The 27,000-nt window shown below is 36.8% G+C and overlaps 1 protein-coding gene across 8 annotated transcripts in view; it reads left to right on the plus strand.

The window, feature by feature from the left end:
- Positions 1-24,184, plus strand: part of ARHGEF10 (Rho guanine nucleotide exchange factor 10) — a 123,071-nt gene extending 98,887 nt beyond the window's left edge. For 7 of the 8 annotated variants that reach the window (XM_064412115.1, XM_064412117.1, XM_064412114.1 and 4 more), the window contains 4 exons: positions 5,886-6,028; positions 11,810-11,984; positions 18,405-18,527; positions 20,478-24,184. In XM_064412115.1, coding sequence (XP_064268185.1) covers positions 5,886-6,028; positions 11,810-11,984; positions 18,405-18,527; positions 20,478-20,992 — 956 coding nt within the window. In that variant the 3' untranslated portion in view covers positions 20,993-24,184. Of the gene's footprint in view, positions 1-5,885; positions 6,029-11,809; positions 11,985-12,553; positions 12,640-18,404; positions 18,528-20,477 lie in introns of those variants that run through there. The other variant, XR_010358173.1, reaches the window with a different exon arrangement.
- The last annotated feature ends 2,816 nt before the right edge of the window (positions 24,185-27,000 follow it).

Below are 27,000 nucleotides of genomic sequence, written 5' to 3' on the forward strand. Positions count from 1 at the left end.
TTTAATGTATTTGAACACAAACTGAAGGCAAAGTCTTGAGGTGCTGATACCACAAAATCTACTTGGCTCTTGAATGTGAGCTAACATGGTGATTTGTGAAAATATCACAGAACACTAGGATGCAGGTCAGCTAATATGTGAATTGTAAAAACAGTCCCCCTGATAATTATCCTCACTAATCCTTAATTTTATGTGTGTGTGAAGACTTGTTTTGGGAACTGTGAGACAGCTAGTAAATTAAATGCTGCTGTATATAGGAAGGGGAGTGGTGCAGATTGCAAAATTTCTCTTTTGCACAGTTATCAGTCTGAAAAATTCTGCCTTTAGAGTTTGCCTCGAGCTGAGTTAATATTTCCATGCAAAACATGCTTAGAAGAGGTTAAGGGAAAAGTGTGTCGTATTGTCTTTGTTTAAAAAACATAACAAAACCCCTTTGTGATGATTGCAGACAGCCCAGCAGATGTGTTTTCTGAGTGATGTAATAGCAAAAAAGGTCAGCGCTGTTTGACTTCCATTCACAAAAGTATCTTAGGAAAGGGAAATCACAATCTTTATATAATATAGGTGTATTGTTCCTGATACACTGTAGTCAGTTCCAGCTTCCTTTCTCCTAGACATTGATATACATTTCCTTTTCATAAAGTCCTGTAAAGAGTACAGGAGAGAAACAGGAAAAACAAAAACTCAGAATTGTTGGCAGAAAGTAGAAGAATTAATATTTTAGTAGTTCAGTAGGAGTTTGGTCTAGTGAAATAATAGCTGAGGTAATTTTGGCCATGCACAGAACAGAAGAGACTTCACTGGTAAGAACTTAGGGAGCACTGAAGTTGGTCAGAAGTTTTGTTCACTTACCTGTCCATTGAGGCTTTGTGACACTAATCATTGGAGCATTTTCAGAGGGTTAATATACAGGAAAATGAAGAAAAAAAAACCTGAAAGGAAACACAAGAGTAAGGTAAACAGTTTTAATAGTGAAGGGATGGCAATTCAGTTGACTTGTGAGGTACCTTGATGAATTTGGTAAGGCCCTTGTGTCCTCTGACAAATTGAGGAAAGGAAGAATATGTGGAATGTAAAATACTGATGTCAAAGTCAGAGCTTGAGTGGATTTCTGGCATGTGATTGCCACTTCAAGCAGACATTGTGAGAGGTATTGCTGTGAAAAATGAACAGTGGTATTAAGCTGCTAGGGAGAGGACTAGAGCAGTGATACTGAAATAGAGATAAAATACTGTTGTCTTTGCAGTGTCACATAATACTCATCACCAGAAATATGTTGACATTGCTTTCAGTCTTATTTGTGTATCTCATGCCAGGACCTCAGCACCACCCCCTGTATAACTGTAGGAAGAGCTCTGTCAGCTATTTGGCTTGAAGAATTTGATGCATGTGGGAGAGAAAATGAGTATACATGCACAGTGTAGGACATTCCTAGTTACACATTGTTTAGAAGAGCAGGCCTGAGTGTCTCATCTTATTTTCAAATTATAAGGAATGTGCTAAACTTTTGACTTCTGTAGGTACCATTTTACTCCTCCACAGTGCTGGGTTATGTACCATGTGATGGAAAAAATGTTTGTGCTCCAGTGCACTAATTAACCAAGACCTGCTGTTCCCAGGGCTGGGTTGGCAGCTCTGTTGAAAGCATCAATAGTGCTGCTAAGCAAGAGAGGAAGCTGTCAACAAAAACGCTTGCTGGGTTCAGCTTGACTGAAAGCATAAAGGGAGGGAAGACTACTACAAACTTTGAAAAGAGTTTCTGAGGAAATGAACTATATGTTAATAGGTTATCTCATATGAAGATCTGAGTGAACCAACTAATTACAGTTTTTAAAAGTACTAAATATTTAAAATATTTATGAATAATAGGAAGGTACCTTGATGGATTTGGCTATTTTTATAAATTATTGTAAAATAATTTTACTTCCTTCATTGGATTTTGTGGAAACAAACCACACAAGGTTAAAATTAACATGGTTTTAAAACTTTCTCTATAAAATTGACATTGTTTTAAAACTTCTTCTATTCACTCAAATTTAATCAGATAGGAAGATAACTAATTTTTCAAACTCATAAAAAATCACAAGACTAATAGCAAAATGCACTAATGGAAATAATGCCCTTTCACCTTGAATTCTTGGAAATATATTATGAGCATGAGAGACCTTACTTCGATGCAGCTAAACAGCCTGATATATGCATTGCAAGATACTGTTCAACACTGGTGTATAAACTATGGGATGTAACTTCTGGAGAAATATAAGTTACAAAGAGTATAAAAAATACTAGCACAACACAGTAACATAAGACAGATCTATTAGTATTAAAAAAAAATCCGTCTTCTATTTTTTTAAATGCTTGTCTGATATGCAAATATCAGACATCCTATATACAACACAAATATATGACATCTAATTTCCAGAAGCCCCTGGATTAATTTCTATCTTTGACCCTGTTCTCAGATTTTGTAGATACATCTTTCCTGCAAACAGCTGTACCTGCAATTCATATAGTATGCCTTGAGATTCTCTTGGCAAAAGTTTTATCTTGGCTTCTATTTCTTGCTTCTTTTCTCTTTTGCCAGGAAAAAATAAACCTATTTTAATCAGTAATTAACCAAGGATTTTATAGCATCAAATGAAGCTATTCCTTATCTTTTTTGCAAGTGCTGTGACTAATTTTAAGTATCTGGATAGTGCCAGTTGTTGAAACTACTTACATAAGCATGTGTTGAATCTGCAGGTGTTTACACAAGTCAGATTGAGATAATGCTTCTTTTCCCTTAGATTTTAGAAGCAATGGACATTGGACCAGGCAGATAACATGAAACAGCCAGTGTCAAACATGAAGTCTCTGCAGGCAGGTATTGAACAGGGTCTGCTGAGATCTGGAGAGAGAGGCAGGAAGAATATTATGTTTTCTTTTAAGTGTGATTTTGATAGTGTTAAACCACTTGTGAGCTAGACACAGACTTACTAATTAATTTTGGAGATGGGTGATAAAATTCTTGGTCAGCAAAATGAAGTCGTGATCTTACATTTAGCCAGCAGCCTGTGGTTAAAGCAGTTACAGAAGTATGTTGGATTATCAGGCTTAATCCCTTGCCTTGCTTGAGTGGATTTTTACCCATGCTTTCCACTCTCAAGAGATTTCCCTGGCTGCTACAAAATGAAAGGAGAGGCACAGTGCTTAATTTGTCCTCCTGGTGCCGTTCCACTTTGTATAATTAATGAATCATTCACTGAAGCAGGGTCCAGAACACAGCTGACACATCCTTTGAATACTGTTCTAATTACTAGACCAGAGAGTGTCCCCCTCCCCATTTTCCCCCTCATCTGTCTCAGATGCTGTCTGATCTAGAAGACATCAGTGTTTGCAGGAGGAAATAAAAAAGCACCAGAGAATAGCCTTATCACATGACTAAGGTCATAGGGCAGAGTGATAGCTTTGGATCTTTCCTGGGCTGATACATCAAGTGGGATTTCAGACATTTTTTTCAAGAAATTGAGGTAACTTGAAAGACATGAAGCCTCTATCTCACCTTCTTTGTATGTCCAATCCTATGGAACTCTTAAACTGGACTGTGTTAACACACACACCAACAGAAAATGGTTTTGTGAGAACTGAGTTTTTTTCGGCATATGTGTTGAATCAGATATTCATTACTCAGATGGTATTTATAACTGATAGTATTGAAATCAGCTTCTTACATTGATGGAGATTATTAATAAGACTTATTCAGACTTAGTCATCTGAGGAGTGACATGGAACTTCAGGGCATAAAGGTCCAGATTTATGAAAAAAAGAAGCACATTAGATGTTTGAAATTTCATTTAAGCAAAATGGAAATGAGTCACAGTTGAGATCCTGAAAATCCTTATTCTTCTGTTGTTTCAGTATCAGATATGCTTTATATATAAATTAATGTATACCTTGAATGTATTTAAGAGAAAGACTTGTCAAGTTCTGTGACTTTTGTTTTATATTAATTGTTTGTCCAGTGTGAAAATATAACTAGAAAAGATAGCTTTTTGCTCAGCATATCTGCTCTTTGCCCAAACTCCTTATCCTTCAGAAAAGACAGGAAGAATGTACCAGAATTATGCTGGGTTTATTCCTAAGAATGGTGCCATGTGCAGATTGTTGTTAAACTTCTGCAGTCAGCATCCCTTGCACAATGAAAATTGTGACACACGTGTGCAGCTTCACTTTCTGAAGGCTCTGCACTGCCTGCAGTGCTTACAGCAATCATAGAGTATGGGCAGCCTCCAGTTTGGAATTGAATTTGTGGGTAATGTAGTTGCTAAAGAATGGAAACTTTTCCAGAAGTTTGTTTATTACTAATAGTATGTATGAGTCAGAGAGAACACAGAGTGACTCTGACATTACTGGGAGAGTTTGCAGGCTAATAACTGGAAGCACTCTTCTCAATGCAAACTAAAATAATGAAAATTATTTTGACGGCGTGAAACTAAATGTCACTTCTACAAAGATGCTTTCAGAAGAGAGCCACATCCTGAGAATGACTCAGCAAAGGTTGTATCTCACAGATGACAGAAATTTTGAGAAGTACTCCAGAACTGAGGCTTCTCATTATTGTTGTTCCTACTGTGATTGGTGAAGCAGAAGATTTTGTACCTCTGTTCCCTAAGCAAATAATAGAAGATGCACTTGTTTTCAGGAGGGAAAAGGAAAAAATTGTACTTAAGTGTATGCCTAAAGATGTGTTTACTTTGGTCTCATCAATCAAAATTTAAGTGGTTACTGAGTTGAAACCAGTGTCAGAAAAGTAAACTTTTCTGCAGCTTTTGCAGGAAGAAGGTTTTTCAATGAAGAAATGGAGCTTTTGAAATATTTTATCTCAGGGTAAAACCCAATTACTTTTAACAGATCTTTATATTATTATATTATAATGTATAGAAATACATTATATTATAATGTATAGAAATGTCATCTTTCAGACTATATTCAGTGAGCACTTACAATATATAAACTAATATGAAAATATTAAAATTATTATTGATGTACTTAACATGTCAATTTGCATGTATAAAAGAGAAAGCCACAACTGTTTTAAGAAGCCTGTGTTGCTGTTTCTTAAATTTGGGGATAAATAATCTCCTAGGCCTTATTTCAAAGAGATGGCAATTGTGAGTGACCATATCAGTAGGTGGAAGCATGCAGTTCTTAGCAGAACCTCTCTGAATAACTGATTGTGCCCCATACACATGCATAATTTAATTTAGAACTGCTAAAAGCAGTCCAAAGAAAACACTGCGGGTTTTATAATTAGAGGAAAAAGTAAGAAAAGTGAAGGTATGGCACAAGACCAAGTTTGAATTTCTTCTTTTTTTTGGTCTTAATTTCCATCTTAATTGAAGCATTGATAGTAGGAAGGTCCATTCCATCAAAATGCTCTCAGAGAGTGAGCTGCACTCATTACAGCCTACAGTAAAAATCTTCCTGACGACTTTGCACATGAAGGATGATTCTGTCCTAGTTAGAAATTGATTCATCTTGAAGTAAGTTGGCTGTGAGCTCCTTCTGAGTTGGAGACAATTGTGTTAGCCTTGGGTTTCTGACTGTATTTCCTCTGCAAAGGAAAGCAGTTGTATCAGAAGAGCAATGTGGTATTCCTGAATTATCATTTAATCTAGATAAAATTTACTCTGTTGACAGTTATAGGAGTTCTTAGGTTTGGATTTTCTCCTTAATGTTGTTTTAGCCTTGCAAATTACCCTGGAAGCTAAAAATAATCATACACAAATCACAGTGTAGCTTGAAGTGGCAACTTGCAGAAATTCAAGCGGTGGACTTCACAGAACTGTTCTAAAGCAAAGATCACCATTTGGTTGTGTATAACCTTTTTTCTTTTTTTATTGAAGATGGGACATGGAACACAGAACCTCAGAAGATAGTTAAATTGGGTGTTCTACCTGTTAGAAGTCTGCTTGTGATGGAGGAGACCATTTGGGCTGCATGTGGTGGACAAATTTTTATAATCAGCACTGTGACGCATTCCATAGAGGTAAACATTTTGAAAGCATTGCTCACCTATTATGCTTCAGGGTATAAGTGGTGAAATTTTAAAGATGAAAATGTGTTTAAGAAGCATCATGATTCAGGAAGCTTTTTATTGAATGTGGTCTCAGTTCTTTTAAATCTCATTTCCTTAGTTTGTAATTCTGCTGTTGTGTTCTCTGCTGATGTCTCATCAGACCTTGCTGCCATTTACCCACTGGTTTCCATAAGGTGCTTGGAAATGACAGAGTATTTGGGGCAAGAGATTTACTTTAAAATGAAATCTGAGTAAGGCAGCAGAGAACTGGGTGCCTATAGGCACATTTTATGTTAATTACAGAAGAAGGTTTAACTAAGAGTCTGCCTCTAGACAGTTAGATGCTACTTGTACCTTGCAATAATTTCATAATATATTTTTGCAGAGTTTTGTTTCTCGGTGGCCTACAAAAATTTTATTTGCATTAGAGCAGTTTCTTATGAATAGTCACACAAAAGCTGGCTTTTTCAGAATGAGAGAAGAGTCTTAAGGGTCAAACTCACATTTGTGACCACATTTTCCAGAAAATGTTAAGCCGTTATTTCTGTCAAAATTGCAGCTTTCACCAAAAGAACATCTTAGTAGTCCAAACTTAAGAGTTGATGAAGCATCAGGATTTCAACCTCTCCTTCAATCTACAACAGAGTGTCACTGAATTGTATGATGTTTACAGCCATGAAGTTTTTTCAAACAGGAGTCATGATGAGCTCACAACCTCCTTCTTTGTGTGCTTTGTTGCTGCATTTTTTTCTTTGATGATCGTGTTTTCTCCCAACAATTGTCTGTTTGGTACAATTGATTCTGTGAGTCACTGTCATGGGTTTGCAGGGAAATAGCTAACATCCTAACATCCTAATTTCCTCTGTCTTTTTCTGTGTTTTCTGAGATATTTGTTTCATCTATTAAGATGCTTGGATTATATATTCTTGTACTTTACTTTTCTTTAAGGCTTGTTTTGTTGGTAGTTTGAATGGTATGATTCGGGAAGGATTTTGGATGAGTGATTTGGATAGGTGCTTGAAATAGACTTTTGTTAGTTTCACAGCCTCTGGGACACATGGTTGCTATTTTGCAGACTTTAGTAAAATCTCTCAGATTCTCACTAGGAAAATGGTAAGAAATCACAGCCAGGTTGTTCCTGTGTGAGGCTGGATACATACAGCCAGATCTCTGTAAATAGGTTTGGCAAGTCTGGCCTAATTCTGTAACACAGCTCTCTCAAGTCTGGTGGTATGGCTCCAGTTTGGGCTGTGCTGGCCTGTTTTGGCAGAGGAAAACAAACCTAGAGTTAAACCAACTCTGAGGATTAAAGAATGTTTAAAGCTTACTCTGTCATAATACAGTAAAATGTCATGGATTGCAGTGTTGAAAACAGAAGTCTGGAGGAAAAATAACAAGTACTCTACCAATATCTTCAGACCTGGCAGTTTCATTTTTCAGCTGTTACTACAGATTTTCCTACAAAAGCATCACAGGAGGTTTCTTCTCATTTCTCAACTAAGCCATCTGTTGTATTCAGAGCTCAGGTTATTACAGGTCTATTGCACACACAATAAGTGCTGCAGCAAGCAACAGATAAGAAATGGTGCATATGGGTTGAGGAATGTTTTTTCAATATAAATTAGTTTGTTCAAGAACATGATGATTTTCTGTACATCTGGCTGAGGGTCATCTTTTTAATTTCACACAAATATCCATGGCATAGCTTGTCATCTTCCTCATAGAATTGTGAATGAGCGATGATTTTCTGTTGCTTCTTTATGGATATTAAGACATACTGATCTTTTTCTCATCATGTCACCAGACTAAACAGGCCACTAATGTTTTCAGTGTTGCTGCCTACTTAGTGATGTGGCTTGTTTTGATAACTTCCTAGGTTTATGTTTCCAAAAGTGATCTGCTATGTTGTCCTTCCCATGTTCACTGACAATATTGTTTTGATATTATACAATATATGAGGCAATTTAAACTCTGTTTATATCAAATATTTTAACATCTAAGCTGCCTCTTCCATACTGTGAAGAGCAGAATATTTGCTATGAGAGGAAGCAGGAGCAAGGAAATGTTTGTTCTCCCTCTGTGCTCTCTCAATGAAAGTTAGTTGTAATGATTTGACTCAAGATCTTTTGCATAAATGTGATCTTTGCTCTATCAGCAGGAATCCAAGTGTTGCACAGGGCTCACCTGTTACTCTTCCCTCTTCACTGAACTCCTTTATATCTCCATATACATAATGTAGAGATACACCCTGTTTATACTGCAAGGCAGCTGCTTGCTACTTCATTGCTACATGCATGCATACTCTGTGCTCTGTGTCATGTACATTATCTGTAAAGGCATCTGGCAAGACTTCAAGGCCATGTTTGTGCAAGTCCATGAGCATATTCAAGTCTATTTTTTAAACTTGTCCTTGTGAGGCACTTTTTGCTTTACAGGTATCTTATATTTAGCTGTGTGTGCATTTGCTAAGTGCAAAGTACATTATCCTTGAAGACAATCTCATTCCATGCCTTCTTGCTTTGCTAAGATTTTTATTTAAGATTTTTTCTTTCTTAAATAATTTTTAGTAAATGAGCAGGTTTGGCATTGTGTGTATTGGATTTGGATATTACTCACTTCTGCTTTTCTCCCCCTCAATTCACTTGTTCTAATGATATGTTATTGTAATAGAATGTTTTAGGTAATGTCTTTTACTGGCACAATGCCCCAAACTGGCACAATGCCTCAAGATCCTTGGCAGAGCACACATGAGAAATGCATCAATTGCTGTTATATGTTAATTACATACTCTGATCCTCTTTCTGTGAAGAAGAAATTTGTCACTTAGTTTTGACCCTAGATCTGACAGTTGTATTGCAGTTGGGTACAGACCTACGTCCGATAATGGTCTCTGTGCCTGGAGCTCCTTGTACTCTGCAAAGGCAGTTTGCTCCTGTTTCAAAACTTCAAAAAGTGACAGAATATTTAATAAAGTCACTGGCTGAGTGTCATTCTATCTTAGTCTGTTTTGTCTTGTTTTTAAAACTTTGCTATCTATATAGGGGTTACACTGAAACGTTCAGCTGAGTAAACAAAAATATGGACATCCGTGTACATGAATGTGTGTTGCCCACGTGTTGTAACTTCTTTAAAGCAGTGAAAGACATTTGTTTGATGTTGAAGGTAATGGCACCCATTATCCTCCTCACCTGAACTTGGAGAAATCCTGGTTCATCTCTTGGTGCAGCAGTTCGGTGTAAGTGAGCACTCCCTCAAGAGAAGGAGGGAGCTCTGCTGTGTCCCACACTGCTGGAACACCGGTGAGCTGCATTGGCTGTGCCATCCCCAGTGCCTTCTGCAGCTCCTGTGCTGCTGTAGTTAGAGTGGGAGAGCCTGAGGGGGAAAAGCCAGGCAAGAGGAATGTAGGTATGAAAACTCAAAGAGAAAAAGAAAATGAATTCAATTATTTTGATAACAAAAGGAATAAGACATCTTTGTTCCTTTGTATCTCTATTTCTTGTTATAAAAAGAAAAGAAATTTAGAAGTAAAATATCATCTCACAGGTTTTCAGATAGACATGTAATTGAAACAGATGTCAAAGCTATCCTTTATGCAAAAATTTATGCATAAGAAGGTGCAGTTTTGGGATATGTTCTTGCTCCATGTTAGAGGACCCTTTCAATGAGAAGAATAGTTCTTTCTACAGGCCTTGTCGTGTTTGCAGTATACAGTTTTACTTCGAGTGGGTCTGTGTGTTCCAGCAGACAGCTGTACAAATGGCAGGACAGACTTAAGTGGGAGTATAATGAGTTGGCTAGTAAAAATGGAATGCTACAAAAATGCATGTGCAAGTTGTTTTCAGTGGCATCAACATAATTGTCAGCTGTGGTTGGATCACTCCAGAGAAAATTCGTTTTTTTACAATCTTCTTCATTTTTCTTCTAATTTCAAAGAGTGCTGGTCAGCACTCTTTTCAGCACTCTTCAGCAGCTGTGGGTCTATCCCCTAGAAGTTCTCAAAAGCCAGTTAGTCACCAGTGTAGAGATGTATGAATCTATTAAAAAAAGTGAGTAGTTTAGAATCTTTTTTTGCAATGGAACATGAATGATTAGAATATCAGCAAATCTAGTCATAAGGGCTGTTTCTGACTTTGAAAGATTTTTAATGGATAAATTCTTCTCTATAAAAAAATCTTATGATTTTCAAATTGTGTGTATCATTTGGTAATGAATTAATATTGGTTACCTGAGGAAAACAATGAATATAAATGTGTCTGCCAGAGTTGCTTGCCTTACATTCTGCAGTGTTATTATTCAAAGAATCAAAAGGTAATACAGTAACACTCAAAAACTGAACCACTGCCTGACAGCTGAAGAGAAAATTCTGTTTATTTACTAAAACTGAACATTTGGAGAATAATGTTAACAAATGAAAAACACAAAAGATAATTCCCATCCTCTTTAAACAGCAAATTTCTCAGTGAAAATAATAGTTTATGCAGTAATAAAGTATAAAAAAAAAATTAAGTGCTTAGTAAGCATAATACCAAACGTTTTTCTTTGTCTCTGATCTTAGCCTGTTAGTTGAATTTTCATGGAAAATTTGGACAATATATCTATAACCTTATTATATTTAAATTTTAATTAAAAAAATGCCAAAATGTAACTTAATTGTAACACCTGGAAAAATTTAAGTGTATTTCACAAGGAAGGAGAAGGTACTTCTGCATTTTATCTGCAAATGTAATAAAGAATATATAATACATTAAGTCAATATTAGAGCACTTATTACTTCCATACCCCTCAGTGAGAGATTTTTATCCAAGGAACAGTTTGTCATTTATTTAGCTAAGTAAGTTTTGTGTTTATCAGACTGGTTCTCTGATAATAGCTGGCACAACAATAAAAGGCTGTGTTCAACTTCAGAGACAGTCTTCTTACAAGACAAAACTGGAGGGAAAACAATCCCTCCTTCTTGTTAATGATTAAGAAACTTTACTACAGCTTTATCTCACATGTTAGAGACATACAGAGAGAGAGGTTTCTGCATTCCTGGAGCCAGGTTGTAACTGGCTCTAGATCAAGGAAAAAGGTCTATCTTCAAAGTGTTGTGTTACTTATATTTAGAGGATTTTGGCTTTTATACTGAGAAGCACCAATTCTTTGAAGGACGGGAAAACAATATAGCTAATACTTGTGAAATTCAGAAGCATCAAAAACCAAACTGTGATATTAAAGCTGACATTGCTATGTGTGTAATTGTGCAAATAATTGTGTGTTTGTATTCTTAAACACTCTACTTTCTAAATACGACTTTTTATTACATTCTGTTATTGTTGTTATGAAATGATCCCCAGCAGAACAAAAGAAAAGTATTTTTTATTGTTGAAATAGAAGTTCTGCTGTAGATGAAAGTACAGCTGTGGTAGTTTTCCCAAAGGAGTATAAATAAAGAAATACAAAGTCCTTTTAAGTCTGAGCTGTTTTGGGCTTGCCAACCCCTATAATGCAATATTTTTAAAAATCAGAAAATCTGAGTTAATCTGTTAGGTGGAACCCTGGTTCAAGAGCTGAGAATCCTTCTATACTAATGATGATATATTTCCAAAAAAAGTCCCAGGGAAATTAACACATCATACATTTCTATCAGAACATATCCTGAGCAAGGCAGAGGAAGCTTTGTACTTGTCAAAGAGGATGAAGATATGGTGCTTACACTGAAAATCTGGTAGGAAAGGTTGAGTGATATCCTTGACTTGCATTTTGTTGCAGAACCATTTTGAAGCCCATCAAGAGGAAGGGATGGTTATCTCTCACATGGCTGTGGCTGGAGTGGGAGTCTGGATTGCCTTCACATCAGGATCTACCCTTCGACTGTTCCACACAGAGACACTGAAACACCTCCAGGATGTTAACATTGCCACACCTGTTCACAATATGTTGCCAGGTAGCTGAATTGCATCACATGGTAACATTTTTGTTTTATCACTGTTGTTCTTCAGTGCTGTAGAATAGGCTAGAATCAGAAGATTCATCTCAGACTTTGAGTCTGGTAAGTGTCTCCTGACTATTTACTTCAGTAAGTCATAGTCCATCTCCTGCCCAGGTGAACAATGTGTGCAGTGAGCTGGCTGAGTAACAACAGGTTGAGATAAGCAGGTGGATTCTTCTGTTTGGTCATATTTTTGTGTGACTGTGAAACAGCTGGACAATGTAATCTGTCATGAAATTGTGTTTACTTTGCAGAGATTAGCATTTGCTTTTGGAACCTTAGAACCTAGTACATGATGGAATCATTTTGCCTAGGATCTGGACCAAAAAACCACTTGCTTACCTTTAGTTATATCAGTAGATCCAGGGAACTCAGCTGAACCACTCACATGCTGCCATTTTGGAATGTGTTCTGTGTTTTGCTGACCTGAGCTCTAATTTGGTGAATTAAATGATTAGTTTTAAATCTAACCTGTGGTTGTTAGGATAAAATTTTAAAAATGAAAACTCTTTACATGTTTTAAGACAGAAGCTGTTAAATAAGCAGTTGCAATGGCTTGTATCAGTTTAGCAAGTGGATGACAAGGACCTCAGCATCAGCAACACATCAGGTGGGAGCTGGGGCTGTGCTGGGAGGAGAGGGACAGAAAAGTCCTGGCATGGCTGAGCATGAGGTATCCATGAGTGGAAAACCATTCTTTCTGTCCCTCCCTGTTTGTAGACTGGAATAGACCAAGCTTCTGCAGTTTTTATGGGCAATGTGTGTGCCAGCTTTATTGCTTAGTTTTTCTAGCTGAAGCCAGTTCTTCCCACACAGAGATTATATTTATATTCTCACAGGAGTTAGGTATAAATCTTATATCAAAAATGTTTCACTTTTTCAGTGTCTTCTTCTTAGCATGTTTTCTTCCAGATTACATTAGCTTTGCAATAAAACTCCATTATAAATTTTGTCTGTTTGTTGTGTTCTAGACAGGGTACTTTTTATGTGTGGTGTTTGACCGTAGCTCCAGCACTGAACAGCAGCAAATGGCCTGCCTTTACATAGATAATTTGATTGAATTCATCAGACTTGTGCAAAGAAATCAAGATCAGTTGTAAAAAGATTAAAAATATTAACTTTTAGTATATTCTGCTGTTCATGGCAGGGGGAAAAAGGGAAGTAAGACCTCTCGTATACATATTTTCTGCATGTAAAAATATTCCAAAATTTAGCTTTGTGTTCATTGCCATGGCAATAAAACTGCTGATATACTATTATTTTTGTAAAAGAGTTTCAGCTAATTATAGCTCCTTGGTGTCATTTGTACCCATTTTAGTTCCTTTTTTTTTTTTTTTTTCTCTCAGTGTCTTCACAGAAGGCACACCAGTGAATGGAAATGGAAGGCTATTTTGGGAGTAGGACATTATTATAGCAAATGTTCAAAGGGAGACTCCTTTCTAAAAATGAACTGAATTTCAATTATTTAGCAGCAGCTCTCAGGCCTGTTTATATGATCTCAAAAATGCTGCAACAACAAAAGCTAAAAGACAGAGTAGTAGGAGGTTTACATAATAAAGCAGCAGTTTTGGAATTAAAAGGAGCTAAAGAATCAAGTTCTGTATAGTATATATTAAGATAAAAGAGGATAAAAAAACCCAACAAAGTGAAACTGAATTACAACATGGTGAAATAGCTGTATATTTACAATATATGTATTTGCCTTCATGAGAGATTTTTATGATATTTAAAGTAAGCAGCTCTGTTAGCTTTCTGAAATTCAATAGAAGTTCCTCAATATGCAGAAATAACAGATAAGTAAAAATTCAAGTGGTGTTGAAATGATAGAAGAAATTTGTGTAAAAATATTGCTAAGAGTCTTAAGAAGAAGAAATAAAAAGGCAAGATCTTTGTATAACTTTAAAGAAGCTGGGCTTCTTTTCCCGGGATTTTAGAAGTAACAAGATGTATTATTGGCCCAATAGGCTACCTAGAGATGTCTTCACTTAAAAGTAATGCAAATAAGAGGAATGTTGCTTCATTAGGTTAATGAATTTTTTTGTTGTTATACTGTACAAGTAAAATAAAAGTTTACTGTCCCTGTTACGAATGATTACTGTGAGTTACAGTACTTTAAAGATAACTGCATTTAGCAGAGTAGGAGGGTCTCATAACCTTAATACTGAGTTCTCATAGCAGTAAATTTCCCCAATTTTGTTCTTAGGAGAAGACAGTTTTATATATCACAGTTCTCTGTCTTGCAAAGGACAGAATCATAGGGGAGTTGAAATGGCACAGAAGGCAATTATCCTTATGATTTGGTGAAGTTTAGTAATGCAAAAAAAAAAAAAAAAGACTGTGTCTGATAGATTCTTTTACCTGCTGGAGGTAATTTTAAATTTGTGGCAGTCCCCGTCTGAATTTTGGAGATCGGAGGGCTCTCACTTTCTGGAGCTGTGGAAAGTTTGTGTGTTGGAATGCAGGACTGGAAATGAAACCAGAATCAGAGAGGTGGCTGTGGGATAGACAGTCTAGACCAATCTGCACTACCTTTACTTCATATGTCATCAAAATTATTTCTTAATAATGTATAACAAGATTGTGTTCTGTATCGAAAGACCAAATGCCATGTGAGAAAGGAAGAGAGTGGTTGAGAGGAAGAACATAATCATTGTTACAGATCCAGCTAGCTGTTTATTTCACTGTCTTCTTCACTGTGGATTCACAATACAGCTGGATTGCTTTTAAGGAGCCCAAGCACAGCTCTGTTATCTTAACAGAGGGCATACTGAGCAGCAAGGAAGTCTATTAACATTTGAAGACAAATATTCACACTTCATTAGTGCAACATATATCATTTGTAGAGAAAGTTTATGCTTAAATTTTGTGATCTGTAGCTGAAGGATCAACCAAGTCAGTTTTTCACCAGCCTTTGTTACAGCTCACACCAAAAAAAGTCATACTGTACATGAACAGACCACTTGTTTTTTCATAGTCACAGTCAGTGTTTTATTAAAGAACATCCTTAAACATGTTTTTGCCCTCAACTCTACAAGAATTTGCCCTTCTAAAGAGACTATTGTAATTACAGTGACCTTGATACTTCATTGCTCATATGGATGATGACAGGTTACCTGTTTAACAAAGAGATGATTTCTGCTTAACTTGCCATATTCTGTTTATATCCATATATCCTCTAATGGCATGTGTGTTTCCTGGAAACAGATGGCAAAAGCAAAGGAAAAAAAGTATCATTTCCTCTCTACAGAAAACCAACTTTACTATGAGGCTTTACAGCTTGCTTTTTTCCCACCCTGCCAGGTGCCAGAGCATGAAATGCAGTTGCTTTATGGTCACTGCTAGGAAATTATAAAAGGATGAGAAAACTAAAGGTCAGCCCAGCAGATCTGTACAGTGGGCTGGTTTGTCACATTCTAGGAGCAGCATGGCCATGTAAGAGGATATGGAGCAATGTCCTTGCACCTAATTGGGGTTGAATTCAGATCTGTGAGGATTTATCCAGCTCTGGTGGTTGTTGTAATGGAGACCTGAGAAGGGTGAACACAGAGCAGACCATACACTTAATTATTGGCTTCAGTATTTGCAAATTCAGGATCTTGGTCAGATTATTTTACAGGTTTTAACAGTTTTTCTTCATTGGGACAGTGTGATCTAAAAGTTGATATTTAAAGAAGAGTATTTTATTGTTTTGGAATATGTTTATCATTTTCCCTTCTTAACTTGTTAATTTGTCTGTTTATTGCATAATATATTCTGGGGAATTAGATTGACTATTTCCCTCTGAATTTGAAATATATCAATACAAAAAGTCAGAAAATAACAAAGATAAATATGATTTCAAACCTTGGCTAGCAGACGAATATTTTATGTTATATTTTTTTAATGTATATATATTTTTTTAGCTGTTTTATATTATTTAAAGTATCTTCTCAGATGCAGATGTTTCCTGCTTATCCAAGATTTCACAGCAAGCAATTTTTGCTTTGACCTCGCTGTAGCTGTTTCATGCTTTAGGCTGTGGTCAGTGTTTAATATTCTAAGTTGCTGGCTGATAAATTGTTGGTTTTACCTATGGAAACAGTAACACATATTTGTCAGGTAAAAATTACTGTCTAAAAGTTGCTTCAGGTTTGGAGTATGAAATCATGAATATAATGTTGTCTTTTAAATGCTTAAAAAGCATTAGAGTTCTATTGTTTAAAAATAGGAGCATCTTGCTTCTGCAGGGGATTGAGAGGCAATAGTGCACTTGGAGCTTTTGATAATATTAAAAGTTAAAAAATTGTGCTCAAGTATTTGTGTAGTTTGTAGAACAAGCTCTAAGTTAAGCTAAGCTTGTACCTTAGCTTGCACTTGCTGTGCTACAGGTGGTAGGAGAGGACTCAAGTGTCATTAATAAATGGAGCAAGCCTGAGCTCTAAATCACAGAATTCAAATACTGACTTTTGAAAACTTCAGAGCACAGAGGTTTGGGCATTATTTTGGAACTTCTTTTGTGCTGAAGGAGTGCCTTTGTGTACTTTGTTTTGGCAACTAAATTAATCCCATGAATATCTCAAAAAAGCCAAAACAAAAAAAACCCCAAAAAACCCTAACACCAAACCAAACTAAACAACAAATGTATTGAAAAGGCAAAAAATATTCAAGATTTGTAATTTGTGTACAACATAGACTATCCTTGCTTATTTAGCTGAGGAAGGATGATGTGTCCTACCAGCATAAACATGTGTAGTTCATGGAACTCAACATATTAGTCTCTGAAGGTCTGCACAAGTAGATGGAGCCTTTTAAACTTGTCCTTGTTACACCTGACCGGGATGACCTAATCATTGTGCCTTTAGGGTGTTTTAGGATGTGCTTTTAGATAGACAGACCTTGGATTCCAGATCTGACCCTGTGTGAGAGTTTCTCAAAACACACCATTGCTGGGTTAATATTTGGTTTTGTAAAGTTCTGTGAAGAAAGACTTGGACTGTGGCTGCCTCCTATTTTCCAGTCAAGTGCTTTGGGTGACTGTCAAGCTGCTCCTTCCCTGATTTCCCAGGGAGTCTGTAATTCATATATTCCTGGATGTAAATTAGCTCCGCTTCAAGGGACAAGACAGAAAATGCATTCATTTGTGAAACACCATAATTAAGATCCTTCTCCAAAGTGTCGAACATGAGGGTTCACTCGAGTTAAATCAAACGTGGAACTCAAATTCTAGACCTACTGATGAAGTGATTCACAGTTTGAGAGCTATGATGAAGATGGAATGACTGCTTGCTCACATGTAGAGTTAATAATAAATCCAAGAATGTGTATGGTTTGGACCTGAAGCTCCTTGAGCTTCGAGCAGAGTTTAAATGCTCCTCCCCATAAACTTGGGCAAAAGTTTGGGCAGATCATAGTTTCAGTTTCTGAAGCTTGTCAAGGACATTTTGAAAATCCATTTAAATGGAATCAAACGTATTTTTAGTCACCATTGCAAGCAAAAATTACTTTGTTTTCACTAGAAAAATAGCAGTCCTGTAAATAGTGTTGTAGAAAAACATAAAATTATGGAGTAATTTCGATTGGAACATACTCTGGAGGCAGTCTTGCTCATCCTTCATGAAGAAGGCCTGATTAGACCTGGTTGTTCAAGGTCTTGTCCAGCCAAATTTTAAATACTTCTGCAGAGGATGGAGATCCCACCACCTCTCTGAGCAACCCATTGCAGTTTTTGACCACCTTTATGGTGATGCAGCTTTTCCCTGCATAGAATGCAATTTTCCCATGCTCTAAATTTGAGCATGTTGTGTCTTATGATATCACTGTGCACATGTGGACAGAGTCTGACTGTCTTCTGTGCATCCTTCCATCAGGTAGGCGCAGACAGCACTTCCTTTAATATCTTCAATCCCCTAATTATCTTGGTTGGACTTCTTCCAATATGTGGATGCCATTCCGGTATGTGGGGACTCAAACTTAGACAGGTGAACACAGCACTTCTGATAGAGTTTCACAGATTAAAAACTAGGAAAAAAAATGATCATGAGCAGCCTTGAGTTTTGAGTATAGAGTTACTGAGTATTGTGAAGTGAAATGCTTATCTGTTTTATTGTTGGGAATATACAAACATAGCCTGTCCATAAAAGCATGTTTGTAGAGACAGTCTGCGTCTACCTTTGGATGCTGTGGTTCAGAAATTTAGGGCAGAATGTTTCACATGTTCAATAATATTTAAATTGTCATGTATGTAAAGTGTAATTCCATAATCCAACAAAATATTTGCCTTGCAATGAGTGCTTTGCTGAATTGAGATGGTTCAGCTGATTGTGTTTGCCTGAAGTTGCTTTGATCTAGGCAAAGGCCATCACTGTTCAGTAATGGAGCACTTGCTAAACTCCACAGGGCAGCAGCGTGTCTCTGTGACCAGCCTCCTGGTGTGCCATGGGCTACTGCTGGTTGGAACAAACCTGGGGATTATAGTAGCATTGCCAGTGCCACGCTTGCAGGGGATTCCCAAAGTAACTGGTGAGTGAAATTTCTCAAACAGATCAAGTACTGAAGATGTCACTTCTCTTCTGCCAGTAACTTAAGTGAACCTGTCAAATTATATGTATTGTTTAGATAAAAGTTGGAACTGTGTGATGAAATTACACTTATTGTTCTTTCTGAGCTTTACAGTATTATCCAGATACTTGTCTGGTTTTGTCTCAGTTGTTTGAGAGGGGACAACTGTTTTTCTTTGAGATAGGCATTAATCCTGTCAGAGTACAGCCAAATATATAGGGATGAGAAGAGAATGCAGACAGTCTTATTTCCAGATTTAGGGAAAATAGATGCATTATGTTTAGAGACACATATACTTAAAAATGAGCAAGTTGTGTAACCGGTTTTTGAATAAATTGATTGTGTTCCCTTTTCCCCCAAACTAGAGACTAGGAATATATGAGAGTATATATTTCATTTTTTTAACAGTGATCAAGGTTTTTGCATTCTGGAGAGATGTATTTATGAGTTACTTTCATATTACCCCATTTGAAATACAAGCACACGAATGCTGCTGTATCACTATACAAATGTTTAGGCTACTATTAGAAGCAAGGTTTTCAAAGTGTGTTTAATAGGGGCTTTTCCCCAGTGTTTTGGTTTCACAATTCTGCTCAAGCTTCTGTGTTGCAGAGGGAAGCTGGCAGAGTCTATGAGGCAAGCTGTTTGCAGCTTCCTCCAGGGGAAAAAAAAAGCTTATGTAACTTAACAAAATGAAAATTAAATCCTCTGTGTTCAGCAAAATACGCAGCAATAATCTGGTATGACACAGGATAAATGCTTTGTAAAAATCTGGAACCTATCTTAGGTGAAAATAAATACAATTACAAGAATATGCATAGTTGCAGAATCAAAAATTCTCTCATTCTTCCATTTTCTGTTTTTATTATTTCGGTTTATGTCATATATTCTTGCATTTATCTGGGATCAAGATTTGTCAGATTTCACAGACCCAGAAACATTACATTTAGAGATCTGTTTTTATACTCACTGATAGGTATATTTTGAATTTTAAAACTGTGTCTTTTCCCCATTACGTTTCCAATAGTGATAATTCATCTTTATATGAATGTACTTCCTGTAAAAGCAGAATCTGTTTTCTTAAAATGTGAAATGCCTTTGGGAGTTAGGGATGGATGTAGTGATTTATAAGATTTGTGGGTTTTTCCCCTTGCTACCCTAGCTCTTTATAATATTGTAGCTTACTTGGTAGAATTCAATTTTTTTTCTCCTTTTTTTTCTGCTGTAAAAGGCAAATTTTTTGATACTGTTACAGCTTCTCAATTTGGCCACGTGCAATTTGTTTTTCATACATTCTAATGATTTGCACTGTGTAAATCTTCCTTGTACCACCAATATATCACTGATTAAATACTTAAAAAAAAAAAAAAAAGAGAAAAAATGGTTGTTCAGTCAGTTCCTTCTGAATCTAGAATGGTAACTAGACAACCAGAAGGATGAGTTTTAGTTCCTATTCTACAGTGTGGATGGGTCTGTTGTGATAAAACAGATGTTCTTATACTGTTCTGGAGAGGTACAGAGGTAGAACAGGATTGATTTGGGGTATACAAAATATGTGGGGATTACTGGAGAAAACACAGTGTTACATTTGTGTTGATGCCAGCTAAAAAGCCAGCAGTATTTCTGTGCTCATGCCATAGTGAGAACAGAGCACAAAAGTACATAATCTAAAGTTCATATGCCATATTTCAGCTGATTTATTAGTCCTGAAACACTCGTGGTAGAACATTATTTTGGTACTTTTTTTTTTTCTGTAAATTGTGTCCACACAAGGCAAAAGACTGGATGCATATACTAGGGCTCTAATAAAAGAGTTACGCTATTCTGAGCAAATTTCATGAACTAATTATGGTAGAACACTGTGGTCTGAGAAATAATGTTCTTTAATTGTGTCTTTTCTTTTGGCTCCAGGAAGAGGAATGGTGTCATACCATGCACACAATAGCCCAGTCAAGTTTCTTGTAACAGCTACATCTATAAACAAAAAGAACAGAAACAAATTGAGAAACAGCCTCCCTCCTGGCTCAGAACCTAAGGACGATGACCAAAAGAACATTCTGCACAGTGAACGACCGGGCTCTTCCCTTAGTAACACCCAGGACACTGCAGTTTGGCTGGGGGATTCAGCAGGGTCCATTGCACAAAGAAGTGACTTGTCATCATCTTCTGGATCCCTTACTTTGTCTCATGGATCAAGTTCCCTAGAACACAGACCAGAGGACAGTAACATTTATGAGCTTCTGAAGGATCAAAATATCTCATTTAAAAGCAAAAGACAGAAATCTAAAAAAATGAAAGCAAGTTCAGTGCTAGTAATTTCTGGTGGCCAAGGACACAGAAGACTGAACAAGAAGACCAAGCAGCAACGACAAGATGAATTAGTGTCTTCAGTGATGGTCTGGCAAATCCCACTATTAAATATCTAACTGAACTAAATCCAAGATTGTTTTTGCTATTAAAAAAAATGTGATATCCTTTTGTGGCTAATGCCAACTTAGGACCCAAGCAGATAGGCTTTATACGCCTGGGAGCAATTTCAGTAGGCTTGGATCACAGGATTAAGGGTGCAAGACAGTCTTCACATACTTAGAACATTCTGCAGTGTTAGAGCATTGGAAAATGTTTAGCTATTGGTGCTGTCTTTGATACTTAGGAAAAAAAAAGGAATGTTAGGGACTTTAAAATTGTTTTAGAATCTCTTACCTTATTTATACTCACATTTATAAATATCTTAATTATGTTCTATAGCACTTAGGGAAGGCAAGGAAGACATGCCATGTCTCATGCTAGTTTCTGCTTGCATAAATCAGTTATTTCTACTTTTTCCAAAGTGACATATTGCATGAAAGAGTAGATTTTAACAAATTAACAAATATTTTTAAATAAGTAATCTAATGTGAGCTAGTATTAATTTGGCAAGAATTATAATAGTTTAAAACTTCATTCCACATACCAGACTTTGGTTGGAACAAAACTGGCTAAATTAATTAATCAGTGTTTGTTTATTTCAACATAGAACATAGATTTTTTAAAAAATACTAAATTCTAATGCTCAGTGTTATCAGAAATGTTGCAGTACACAAGTCACATTAATTTTCTTGGTAGGTGCGATGTGTATGCCACTTGTTTTTGTTATACAGAAAGTTGCAGGGATGTGATGGCTTTGGGCAAATAGAAAATACAGATACAGGACAGCTGTGCGTTGTTGTGCTGCTAACATCCTCCCTCTGCAACTCAATAGCAAAGTTAAACGTGGATTGTAACATTTTTAAGGAGGCATGCACATCCAGTAAATTAATAACAAAGTTATTAATTAAGTAATTAATTGGGAAGATATATATACTAATATAGGAATATCTATAGCAAGTACAGGTAATCACTGTAAGTCCTACATTAGCTGAGTTGTGCTGTGGCCCCAGGCAAGCTTCTATCAAATACTGTCCCAGTGCAACAGCAGAGATATGGTCATACCTGAGTGGCAAGCCCTTCTTTTCACCCAGTTTCAGCAAAGCACGGCCCTGTAAATGGGAATTGGGAAAGTGGGATGCACAGCTTCATTCCCTCAGATGGGAAAGTTGTCACTTTGGTACTGTTAAAAGGATGAATTCTAAGTAGGGACCTGATCAACATTTTAGTCATGAATTTATGTATTTCCAAAGAAAACTTTGAATGTGGGATTCGTACTGAAATTGCCTGTTGCACTAATCTCTGCACATATGAAATACAAGACAAATGCTTCAGCTCATAAAGACATTGCCCGAAATGGTGACAAGACACATCCTTCAGTCAAAATCTGTTTAATGTAGGTATCTTGTTGAACAGAGTTGCTGAGAACATTCTTTTCCTTCCTCAGTAGATTGAAGTACGGAGAAATTAGAATGATTAAATTTCTGTTTTGTGAAGAACTCTAATTCTATCCATCATTTTCAGTAAAATGCAATCTGAAGTAGAACGTTTATCAGATGTATGCATTGACTAGAATAGAATAAAACTTCTGGCTACATTATTATCCCAGTAAGAGGGTGATTTGCCCTGAAATTGTTTTTGCTACTTCTAATTCAAAGCCTTGATTTCACTATGTTTTGTTTCAATCTGCCTAGTTTAAATCACTATCAACCATAAGGACAGTGTTTCCCAGCATGTGCCATTTCAAGGAAAACCGTACTAGAAACTGAGGTATTTTTGTTGGATATCATAGTAGGGTTGGTGGTTTTAAAATTATGCTGAAATTTATTTTCTTAATTTTGCAACAGATCTCTGTATGTCTAAATTTTCAGTCTTTTCTATCAAGATGACCCCAAAACAGGCATTTCAGAATCAGCTATGCGTCCTGATTTCAGGGATTTGCCCACATCCTCCATTGAACCCTAATAGCATGGATTTCAATGAGTCACAAAGGACACTTGTTATAGATGGGATTGTAGGCTTAGGATCTTCATTACTGCTATGTGCTTTTCTTCCATGTCTTTTGCTATGTGTCTTGCAACTTCAGTTGAGTATTGTCAGTGTTGGCATAGGCTTAGTGTTGGCTTGAGTCCTGGTAGGAAAAAAAAAAAAAAGGAAAAAAGCAGAGTGCCTCTAAGCCAGGCAGCTGGCAACATTTTCCCAAACTTTTCTTCTTCTCCTCCCTGACCTACTGCTTAGGCTCCCCTGGCTTGAGAGGTCAAGGCCAGTTTCATTTTCTATACTCTTCCATAGCTATGGCCCTGGGAGCTGCTCTTTGCCCACTGTGTGGAAGTACTACATTGTACAGTTTAATGTATGTATGCTGAAAAGCAAGTTAAGAGATTCTTCTATGTATAAAGCATATATAATCTAGTATCCCTTGGCTACACTGCAGCAAAAAGACCACAGGTTTTATTTCACATGCTCCTTGGGCATGGTATTCCATGTCCCTGCCTTCAGGACTGGAGAATCACATCTACTCCCTGATGGATCTTGATCACTAGGGGCAGTAAGTAGAGTCCACCACACACTCAACTGGAAATCCATGCATTACAGGATCCTCTAGCAGTACTCTTGAGAGTTGTAAGGAGACATTTATCCTGTCAGTTGAAATGTAATTTTCTTCAGTTCTGTCAATAGAACAAATTACAAATCTGCTCTTCTGAAAGTATGTTGGAGTTTTGCCGGTGACTTCTGTAAGAAAAGAATGGGTCCCTCATTCAATTCCCCTCTTTTGAAAATACCTATCTATTTATCTTACTAAGCTGTAAAGCAAAAGAGAAGCTGTATGTCTGTCTTTAAAAATACATATTGTCATAAACTAGATTTTAGGGGCAATGTTACTTTTTGACATGCAACTTTCTGGTATTACCTTACTATAAAAACAGGCAGGAACCAAAGTTTCTCTTACAGCTGACAAATAGTCCTTATAGCTGTTGTAGACTGTTCTGCTCGGAGGTTGGATTTTGCTTTCTGATACTGCTTTTCTAGATTAATAGAAGTTATGAAAATAATAGGAGAAAATGGGAGCAAATGTAACCACTACGATATAGTCTATATATGTTTTCTAACACATAGTAGTGTATTTTGTAACATGAGCCATAAAACTTGTGTATTTATGTTCAAAATATAATTTGAGAAAAATGTTGAATAAAAAATACGATAAAAATTAACTTCAGAAGAACATCTTGGGTTGTCATTTTAACTAGAAGGTTAGAATTTGGGTCATGCATTAATGAATAATATATATGTTAATGGACTCATGCAAGAGAAAATAGGATATGTAGTTAGGATGACAAAGATGAATTCTATTTTAGTTTTATATTTCCACAATTTAAATGCCAGAAAATGCAGTTTCTGAAAATTATGCAGTCATTTATTATAAGGACCCAAGTAGTGTCTAAGCAGAAGAATTTCTACTATGCTGTGTGGAGTAAGCATCAGCACTTGGGCAGCATGCATGCTGCATAAAAATGAGAAGCATTAATTTTGAAAATGAGTATTGCAGAGCAAAGGCTTTAAGAGAGGAAATTAATTTTCAGTTGCTAACAGGCAATTCTTTCTAATTAATTTGCCCTAAAGGATACATACATAATCCCATGATTGTGTTTAAATACAGAGACTTCTATTTATCAGGCTCAGCAATAGCCTTTTCGAGTGTACCTGTGCTAGAATAAACAACCAAGAGGATTTACTGAGAATTCTTTGGTTGCTAGGAAAGCCTGCCTTTTTGCTCCTGGCTGTATACCACATCTCTTTAATACATGGTTCTGAAAAACATCAAATCATATGAGTATGGGATACCTGTGCACATCTGGAGACAGATTCTGACCCAATGGGAATGTACAGTTCATTATTTATGGTGATAATCTGAGGGATAAAATTGCTTACTGCCTCTTTGAGAGAGTCCTGAATATTGGGAAGGGTTTCCTGAACTGTGGGCCAGTGCTGTTCCTCTCTCTTCTGTCCTATTTAATTTTCTGGCTGCATATAGACAAATTGAGTTTTGTAAAATGCATTTGCAGGTGAATATCAGTCATTTGAAAGGTGCAGCTGTAATGGAGGGTTCTGCATGAGCTAGTCTGTATTGCAATGAGAATACCATGGAGCTGATAACAGTATTTTTAGATTGCTTTACATAGCTTCATAGTAATAATACTTCACATAATAATAGTCCTGTTAAGAAGGCAGATTAGTATCTGTAGCTAGGAAGAAAATAAGTTGAAAAGTATTTGCCTGACTTGAAGCTATATGATGAGTCTGTAAAAGCACACAGATTAAAGCCATTGCTGCTCTCTAAGCCCATGATTAGCCCTTTAAACTCCTCCTTGCAGGAGTCCTGTACATGTGGAGGTGGAAAATGTCTGTGTGAGTAAACTGGCCAGGACCAGGGCAGCAACTGGAGCGCTGAGCTGGGATCACAGGTGGTGGTTGGCTGGCTGGGGTTCAGCCTGGCCTGGGCTGCTTCTGGCAGACAGCACTGGCAAAGCCACTTACCTGCTGCATTTTAGGAACTGATTAACTATGTCCATGCAAATGGTGTGGTGCCATTTGCAGAATAGGTTTTCTGCCTCTTGTTTCTTGATACTGATGCAGCCTTACATGTATCCATAAAACCTTTCTGTGGGGTGGTTGCCTAAAAGTCTGGAAGTTGGGACCTGTCAGGAGATAGAAATACCTACTAGCATAGACGTGACATGTACCACACAGGTACCAAGCTGGTATGAAGAGTGCCACTGTAATCTGGCATGGTTCATCAGCTGCTTGCACCATGCTACAGCTCAAAATTCTGGTCTACTTCTTATACCATTTAAGATTTAGGGGCTTTATAGCTGTATGTAGAATCTGCATCCTGTTTCCTCACAAATGCATCATGCACACTGCCAGATCTATCTGCTATTAAATTGGAGAAATCTAGCTCGAGATTTTTCAGAATTAGTTGCTGCTGCCTTGCAATTGTGCTTATTTAATAGCATTTTCTTTAAAGACATGACCAGCTACCAAATTGCCAGAAACACTCTTTTTCCTCCTAAAACAAAGAATCAACAAAGCAACACTAAAACAGCTTCAGATGAAAGGATCAGAAATTTCCTAGCAAATGAAGATTTACTGTGTAACTCCATTAGAAATGCAACAATGCCGATATATGACCAAAAGCTCTTCAAGTGTTTTGGCCAAGCTCCATAAACCACACTATAAAGCAGTTAGTCTTTCACAGCATGACCTTCAAAGGTGTTCAAAGGAATTTTTTTCCTCCAGCAAAACAGGCCTTGACAGCAGAACTGCAAGTTCTACTGTTGTACATATTGTTATACTCCAGCGATAATCACAGTTATCATTAGTGTGTGTCCAAACCTACAAGATGAGCCAGAACACCTAGGATTAAAATGACACACCTTGGGGGAGATTAAATCATTGTAAGAATTTACTGGAAATACAATTTCAGGAGTATTTTGACATCAAAAGGTTCAGCTGAGACTCCAGCAGAGTTTTTCTCAAAGCACTGAAGTACCTGATTTCCACTGAAACCTATGTGTCTTAAATGTCCAAAAGCAGATAATGAGAATGATTTTAAATTTTAAAAAACTCAGCTACAGAGCTACAGAAGTTTCATTTTTCCTTTCCCTTATTCAGCATTGGAGAGAAACTCTGTGGGTTTCAACTGAGCATCAGGATCATTTTTAATGTGGGTACAAAAACTGCATTTGCTCACGCCTTCCAAATCAAATTGTTTAAATTGTTTCCTGTGGGCTTTTCTGGTTTTCTCTATCTGTGTGCATTTCAAGTTACAGAACATGCCTGCCAGACTACACTTACTAAATGCTTTTCAGTGTTCCCTAAGGAGATTTTTATTTTCTGTAGAGTTGGGTAGCACAGACTGCATGCTTTGATAAGGAGGATTACTCCCAAGATTTGTAAGAGCAACCAGTCTTCTGCAGAGCAGAAGCAGAGCAGCCTGTGATGCTTTTAATCCTGATCACAAGCAACT

This window comes from Passer domesticus, chromosome 3, assembly GCF_036417665.1.
Source record: "Passer domesticus isolate bPasDom1 chromosome 3, bPasDom1.hap1, whole genome shotgun sequence".
NCBI lineage: Eukaryota > Metazoa > Chordata > Aves > Passeriformes > Passeridae > Passer > Passer domesticus.